Here is an 8,589-nt window from a genome sequence, read left to right on the forward strand (position 1 = left end):
CGCCGTCGCTGACGCGTAGGCCCAAGGTGGGCAGTCGTCATAAATTATGTTGACCGTCGTAGTTGGACGGCCGTCAGGTGGTGACACGGCGGACGGCGAGGAGATGCGCGGTGCGTCCGCGCCGACGCATTCCAGGCGCAATTTTGGGCCGGAAATGGGTCGGCGCGGACGCCGGCGGACACGATTTAAGTTTGGGTCGGCGCATTGGGCCGCCACTTTTGTCCGCACCGACCCAAACAGACGCGGGCAGAGGTCGTCTCATTGGAGTTGCTCTTAATAATAATAATAGAATAGTCGGGTCTGACACCGAGGGGCTGCGGTGGTCTGCGGTCTCCGCTTTATCCATCCGTGTTCTCCGCCCGTACAGAAAAGGATTCTCCGTATCATCCTTTCCTTCCTTCCCTACGGTTTCTTGCTGATGCTGGTGGTACGAGTACAGTGCAATTTTCTATCTCTCGGAATGTTCGGCAAAGGCCACAAGAGCGCCGCCAAAGTGCCAATGATTGGCGGCACGTGTGTTGGATTTTTATTGTTACCGGGGCGTCTGTTTTTAATCTACTTTTATAGTATTATACTAAGTGTGCTATGTTGCTCCTTTTGTACTAGCACGGGAAACATCGGGGACAACATTTCAGCAAAAAGCGGCGCCAAGGCATGCAAGTCCTGGAGGCCTGGAGCGACAGACATGTGTCGCCCATGCATGCTGCACACTTGTGCTATACAGTTTCTCCATTTGCCTAGGCATAGCGAGGGGGTTCCTAAAAACACGCCCGATTCTTCTCCACGTTACTAGCTGCCGTTGAGTTGAGCCCAAAACTTCTGCAGGGAAACATGAAACCGATGTGATAAGTTATTAGGAAGAAGGCAAACTGCTAGGGGACTGGAGTGATTGTGGCTGTCGCCCTCTCTCAGTTCAAAAACAAAATCAATGCCCTCCGTTTCTGTTTTCTTTTCTCCGACGATTTTGCTGAGCATCCGGCAAATTTCTAGGGGACTCTAGTACTCTCTCCGTAAAGAAATATAAGAGCGTTTAGATCATTAAAATAGTATTCTAAATGCTTTTATGTTTGTTTGCAGAGGGAGTATCTATTAAGGTACGAAGGTCCCAAGATTTTGAGCCACCGGGTGCTTCGGGGGCTGTGGGGAACGTTATGGTCCCTCAGGGTGTGGGCCGGCCCATTTATCTGGTTTTCATAAGCTCTTGTCTGGTGCTTTTTTTGTGTCTTTAAAGTTTTGATAGTTTTTTCTTCTGTTTTTTGTCTTTTAATATTATTTTATTTTTCACACTCTAATTCATGAATATTTATTAAAAGTCATGAACGTTTAGAAAGACCATGGATACTTTTTGTAGTTAATATTTTTTTGAAGAATTCATGGATATTTTGAAAGTCTATGAACATTTTTGAATTTATGAAATTTTTAACAATTCATGAACATTGCTGTAAATCCATGAATATTTTTTAAATTCATGAATATTTTCTTAAAAAAGTTGTGTATTTAAATGTACCGTATTAAAAATATATTAAAATCAAATTTATTTAAAAAAGCATGAACTTCTTCATAAAAAATGATAGCATTTCTGAGCTAGCAGTGGAGCAAGAGGGAAAAAAAGCTAAGTGACGAACGGAGCAGGAGACGAGATAAGAGAGCAAGGGCTTCATGGGTCGGCCCTTGTGAGCACCATACGAACGATTCTATGGTTTTATCATGTAATAAGAGCTTCCACGGGGATCACACAAACACCACCGGCTGACACCGAGGCTGAAACGTGCAAGGACTGCAAGATAACGCACACTCTTCTCTTAGAACAAATATCGTATACAACGGCAACCCAACACGATAAACTAATGAAAAATCACTGCCATAACATAATTAAAACCCAAGTTAACATAGATAAAAATCAAAAGAAAACAATCGCCCACACGAGTGAAGAACGGTGCAACAAAGCGCACATTAGCCTCTAGTTTGACTCTACGCCAAGAGCCATAGATCTGACATTGAGATCCATGCATTTTTAGACCTTCAAAGTAAACATTACAACTTTTTGCACTACATAAACAAAATATCATATCACAGTGAACATTCTCTGAAATGTGATAAGCAAATCTATAAAATCGTTGGGACTTATGGAGGATCTACGTGAATAGTGATTTCACCAAAAAAATTAATGGGTGCATGTCACACACCACATTTTCTCTGACGGATATATGACTATCCGACAAACATGCAAATGTTTACAAACAAGTCATAAAAACAGGGGGCGCTAACCCACCCCTTACCTTCCCCCTTTATCTTTTATTTTCACTTTATTCCTGTCGAATCTACGTTTTGGTCGAGGCCAAGTCATGTTCAATTATCTACCGACCAACAAATATATAATGACAATTACAAATGCAAGGTGTGTCTAGTCCCCCTCCTTCATTTTCTGTGACTTTCTTGTTTTGCTTCTCCGCACTTTTCTTTCGCAACCAACCTTGCCGCTAATGGTAACCCGATTGTGTATTAAACATACAAACATACACAATCATTATAAATACATGGCACGCCTATCTGCCTCCTTGCCTCAGTGTCCATTATATATTTTTTCTCTTCTTGTTTTCCTTCCCAACCTATTGTGACCTTCCTTTTATCGACGGCTCCTCCCATCTCGATTCATCATCCAATCCACCACCATTGCTCTGATACCAACCACCATCTACCACCATCATACGGTTATTTGTCGAACCTATACACATGTCAATTACACAGACATGGTGCGTGTCGCACCTCCATTTCCCACCGCTTTTGTTCCCCTCACACCTACCTCACCGCCGATGCCGACTCGTGTCTGATTACCTGTCACACACGCAAACACACATAAATAACCATAAATAAAGGGCTCCCCTTCCTCTTCCGCTCCTTTTTGCTCCTGCCATCTCCGCGCTCTTTCTCTCCAGCCTACCTCGTCGCGGAGGCATCCTTTTGCCGGCCACTCCTCCTCTTGTTGCTTCATTGTTGGATCTGCAGTCGTCGCTACCCCGTGGCCCGTCATCCGCCACCTCCGCAAGCAGCGAGAAACTGAGGCGGGATAACAATTATCATCCCGTCGTCGATGAGGTTTCGAGGGTGTTTCATTCAGCGGTAAGCTTCCTTTCCCTACTTCGCTCCTCCATTTTATTCGTGCTCATGCTTATGCTTTGCCCTTTCGCCTTCCCCCCCCCCCCCCCCCCGCACCCCCGGTCGACTCCCAATTGAACGACGGGGCCGGGGCACTATTCACTTCTTAGGAAGAGGGACATTGTTTTTTCTTTAACTTTTTTACACGATCAATTAGGGCATCATTTTTCTTCATCAAGGGGGTCTACACCACTTTATTCCTCCCCTTTATTGCTAGCTTCTGCTTTGCTCTTTTGCGGTCTCCTCCTCCAACACCGCCCCCTCCTCTTCATCCAACTCCAGGTTGGTTGCCGGGAGATCATTCACTTTTTTTAGGGAAAATTAGTTAATTTTCGTCCATTATATACCCCCCCCCCCCTTCTTTCCTTTCCTTTTTCTTTTGGTATGATCTATCTAGGAGCATAGTTGCTATCCAAGAAGGGGGTTTACACCAAGAAGCAAAATAAGAAAACCATCTGGCCTAAGAAGGTTTGTGTATCTTTCCCTAAAAAAATAGAAGGTTTGTGTATCTGCTGCATGGTGGTCAAGTCAGATCTTGCCTTCTCGTACTGCGTGTCTGCCTGTCCTTCTGGCCTAGGAAGTTTTGTCTCACTCCATCCTTCCTTTCCACTGCGGCGCCGCCCTGTCCTTTCAGATAGACATCAGCTTCTCCTCTGCCACAAGAAGCTCTGAACGGCGCACAGGTGCCTCGATATTCCCAAAGATGGACACGTAGGTGCCATATATGGGTGGCGTACACTTAATCTGTTGATTAGTAGTGGAGTAGGAGAATATTGATGAGTACATATGTGAATGTTTACATAGTACTCCACTAGCATCCACCACTAATCCCCTGCTTGATTGGGGAAATTTAATGTAGGAGGCAGACAGTAGATGGGACAAAAGAAAGAAGGAAAATAGATCCTTTGCAAGCTAGAGGTCCCTAAAAGAATTGAAAGAAAATAGATCCTTTGCACGCTAGCTGGACAGTTTCAAATTATTATTTTTTGCTTGTCAAGGAGTTAATTGTGTCTAAACTTGGAGTACTCTCTTCGAAACCACTTAATGTTCTTCAAAAGTTTGTTCATTAATTCTTTGGCCCCGGCGTACGTGCGTATGGATGAACCATGATGAACAACACCCCAAAGAAAGATTCTTCTATGGAAAGAGAATACTACCAACCACACAGTCTGAAAGCCAAAGGCAATTCAGTAAAGGAAAGGGACAAGAGAACATCTGGTTAATCTATTATAGGCACTGAAATATCGGAAATATCTTCGATTTTCATCATCGTCGATGGATCATCACCACAAGCTGGAACGAAATCCGGATGATCCATCTGTGTTTCCAAGTTCCAACACGCCCGCCCGCAGACCCGAACACACTAGCTAGCACTCAACCCACGCATGATCCTTCGATCATCACATACCTGACCGCCTAATTAAACCAACTCTAATTAACAAAGCAACGAGACGAGGCCGGAGACGGCGTCTATCCGGCCGGCGAGGGCGCGCGAGATCCGCGTCGACGGATCTCACGCCCTGAAGCAGGCGGCGAGGTGGAAGTGGAGGTGGCCCGAGGAGGAGCCGTGGTGGTGGTGGCCGCCGGAGACGAGGCGGCCGGAGCCGGAGCCGCCGTGCCGCTGGCCGTCGATGATGGCCTGCACGCGGCGGAAGTTGTCGACGCCGCAGGGGATGGTGATGGCGCCCTGCTGCTGGAAGCCGTACTCCTCCTCGGCCTCCTTGAGTAGGCCCACGAAGAGCGGGTGCTTGAGGTAGCCCACCGGCACCACGAACCTCTCCTCCTCCTCCGCGCGGCCGCCCGGCCCCACCACGCGCACCGCCATGCACCCCTTGGGCGGCATCGACGACCCGCCGCTCGAGCCCCCCGCCGCCGACGAGTGCTGCTTCCTCAGCAGGCTCACGCCCATATATGTCGATCTATACGCCTACCCTGCACCAAGAAAGAAACGCTCTCTCGCTCGCTAGACCACGACGGCGACCGGCGTCCGACGGCGGGCGTCAGAGCGCGGGGCGGCGGCACGCTGGACGCTGCATGGTGGCCGTCAAGGAGGACCACGGGGGAGTGGCTAGCTAGGGTTGGTGGTGGTGCTTGGCCCGTTGGGGTTCCCGGTCTCGGCTACGGCGCCTGTGCCTGCCTCGATCTGCCCGTGCGTGCCCTGCGCTCGGTGCGTCTGGTCCGGGAGGGGGCGGGGGCGCGTGTGTATAAGAGGCGGGGGGCGCGGGCTGCTTTGTTTGTTGCCATCTGCCGCTCCCTTTTCCGTATTCCGTTTATCTTTCCACCAGGTATATCGAAAATCTTTTTTTTTTTGCAGGGAATATCGAAAATCTTTGCTCATAAATGTGGCACAGTACTGCAGTATCTGCGCGAAAATGATCTCGTGATTAATCCCCACGTTTATTGTTCAGCCATAATATGTTTATTTTTCCTGTTTTACGCCGATCTGGTATATTTAGGGCTTATTTAGTTGAGATTCGGTTCCCCTCTGAAATCTTATCTCGCCGTATTGCGCGCATTTATTTCTCAAGATAATTCTACACGTGACTATGGAAAAAGATTAGCGTATTCAAAAAGATTAGCGTTTTGAATACGCTTTTAATACGGGGACGGGAGAGGGGCATCTGATCCCCCGGGGTATAGCTAGGCAGGCTACTGTGTGTGTAGCAGCTGGCGGAATGCCGTGTGTTGCATAGACAGTCTTTTTGTGTGTGTGCGAGAGGGATCTCTAGTGCCGTGTGTCGCATAGTCTCTTGACACTTCGGTTGGTGATGCTACTGCTAGAGTAGAGCCTAGAGCTCGGTGGGCACTAAACACGGGCGCAGGTCGGTCCAGCCCGGTGAACAACTGTATACACCAGTACCTAGTGCGACAAAAACATGTACTACTATTTCCTCCGTTGTAAATTACTCCTTCCGTTACGAATTATAAGAAGTTCTACTTCGATTTAGTGTATATACAAAATGTATATAGACATATTTTAGTGTGTTTGTTCACTCATTTCAATTGCATATGTAGTCTATATTAAATATCTAGAACGTCTTATAATTCGAAACAAAGATGATATTTACAATCTAGGTTAGTTCTAAGTCAATTTTTTATATGTTTAAGCAAGTTTACTGACAAAAGAAACCAACATTTACAACGCCAAATTAGCTTCATTATGGCATCTCCAACGCCATTCTCTAAAGCAGACACACTATTCGTTTGCGGACTGGTTCGGATTGGTCTGTGAACTCGGATACAAGAGCCCGCCATCCAACAATATCCGCTCGTAATGTTTTTTTATCCGCAAAATTCAAAATAATGATAGAAAATAACACAATTCATCCATAAATAGCTTGCAAATATTCCTAGTATAACAATAGCTAAACAAGTGTAAATATTACATTCGAGATAACCAGATGTTCAGCAAGTTTTTCGAATCCATCGATTCCAAATTCAACGATACGCGAGTCATAATCGACAGATATCCTCCCATGCACCGTTGCCCTTAAGCTTCACCCAATAATGTTGAATGTAAATGGTTTGCTCTCGGTCCTGTAGTATAACACAACAATGTTAAACAATGAGTGAATCAATGAACTGATCAACATGTAGAGCAACAAGAAGCAAACATTACAATCTCCATGGTTGACGAGCCTGATGGGCACTTTGTCTCCACTTGTGCAACCACGCCGCAATACTTTATGAAGGCGTTAGAGATGGTGATCATCGATTGGCTAATGACTTCACATTACGATCATGGATCACGTGCATGCCGGAGGGCGCGAAGTGCTTTTCCTCAAGAAATGAAGCACGCTTGTTTTGTAAAAACACTGAGCCCCATTGCCTCATGCCTTCAAAGTCCGCATATATGACCTTCCACGCATCGCACAACAACTCATACTCCATCACCGAGTACCTCGTCATCGTGCTTACTCTAGAAAACAAAATGAAGTTCAACAAAAAACATTATTGCATTTGACCGAATACCTGTCGGGTGTGGTGTCCACCATGAACGACGTCGACAGGGGGCGGAGGGTTGCTGGATACAGACGGACCCTGGGTGGATGATGGCGTAGTCCAAGGCGGGCAGGCGCGTAGGTGGGGGCTATGAACGCCCGAGGATGTCTGGGCGATGGTCGGAGAGGTACATCTGCGACGCCGGATGATGGGAATGCAGATCATATCTTTAGCTCCTTGTGGGTCCGATACTCCATACTTATCACTTCATCACTGGAAAGTGATACGACAATTTCTTAAACACTTGGGGATTATCAAGCTCTTTTCTAGCGTCATTGCCGGGGAGCAATAACGCAGGGTGAATATTCTCGTGTGCGCTTATTTGCTTTATCACTAAGTACATTTTATTTTTTTATTCTTAGTTGTTTTCTATCTTTAATTATGGATAGTGTAGGATGAAAAGTATGTCTATAGAGGGGGGGGGTGATTAGACTACTTGACCAAATAAAACTTACCATTTTCCCAATTTTAGTTGTAGGCAAGTTTTAGCAATTCTACCAAGTCAAATACACCCTACACATGCAAGTCTAAGAGTTGTGCAGCGAAAAGTAAAACCTTTGCATATGAACGTAAAGGAGGGATTACCCCGCAAAAAAACGTAAAGGAGGGGTTGGATATTTCAAACGCAATGAAGACACGATGATTTTTGGCGTGGTTCCAATAGTGGTGCTATCGTAAATCCACGTTGTTGGAGACTTCAACCCATGGAGGGTAACGGTTGCGCGAATCCACGGAGGGCTCCGCCCACGAAGGGTCCACGAAGAAGCAACCTTGTCTATTCCATCATGGCCAACGCCCACAAAGGACTTCCCTCACTCGGGTAGATGTTCACGAATTAGGCAATCTCCTTGCCCTTACAAAACCTTTGTTCAACCCCACAATATTGGAGGCTCCCAAGTGACACCTAACCAATCTAGGAGACACCACTCTCCAAAAGGTAATATACAGTGTTGTGGATGACGAACTCCTTGCTCTTATGCTTCAAATGATAGCCTCCCCAACACTCAAACACTCTCTCACAAATTTGGCTTTGGTAGGAGAGGGGATTGAGTGGAAAGCAACTTGGGGAAGGCTAGAAATCAAGGTTCAAATGGTTGGATTGGAATCTCTTGATCTCAACACATTAGTAGGTGGTTCTCTTCTCAGAAAATGAGTAGTGGAAGTTGTGTTTCATTTTGATGGCTCTCTTAGAGAGTAGGTGGTGGTGGAGGGGTATAAATAGGCAGTACCAAAAATCCAACCGTTACAAGTCTTTGACCCAACTCAGTGACATCGACATGAAAATCTCGGTGAGACCGACTAGTGCAAAAGACTTGACCGTTATGCTTTTCGGTGAGACCGATCATACCAACTCGGTGGGACTGAAGTGCGATGGCTAGGGAAAGACATTGTTTTGGAAATTCCGATCGGTTCATCTCGGTGATTCCGAAA

At 46.3% G+C, this 8,589-nt stretch overlaps 1 protein-coding gene across 1 annotated transcript; it reads right to left on the reverse strand.

The window, feature by feature from the left end:
* Window positions 1–4,370: 4,370 nt before the first annotated feature.
* LOC123169266 (auxin-responsive protein SAUR32) lies at window positions 4,371–5,356 on the reverse strand. Its single transcript, XM_044587098.1, has one exon. The coding sequence runs from the start codon at window positions 5,063–5,065 to the stop codon at window positions 4,670–4,672; it is 396 nt and encodes a 131-aa protein (XP_044443033.1). The 5' UTR covers window positions 5,066–5,356; the 3' UTR covers window positions 4,371–4,669.
* Window positions 5,357–8,589: the final 3,233 nt, after the last annotated feature.

The sequence above is a fragment of the Triticum aestivum genome, chromosome 7D, assembly GCF_018294505.1.
Source record: "Triticum aestivum cultivar Chinese Spring chromosome 7D, IWGSC CS RefSeq v2.1, whole genome shotgun sequence".
Taxonomy (NCBI): Eukaryota; Viridiplantae; Streptophyta; class Magnoliopsida; order Poales; family Poaceae; genus Triticum; species Triticum aestivum.

Bases quoted from the DNA above. Each gene is read 5' to 3' on its own strand.
- LOC123169266 (XM_044587098.1), bottom strand. From the start codon at position 5,065: ATGGGCGTGAGCCTGCTGAGGAAGCAGCACTCGTCGGCGGCGGGGGGC.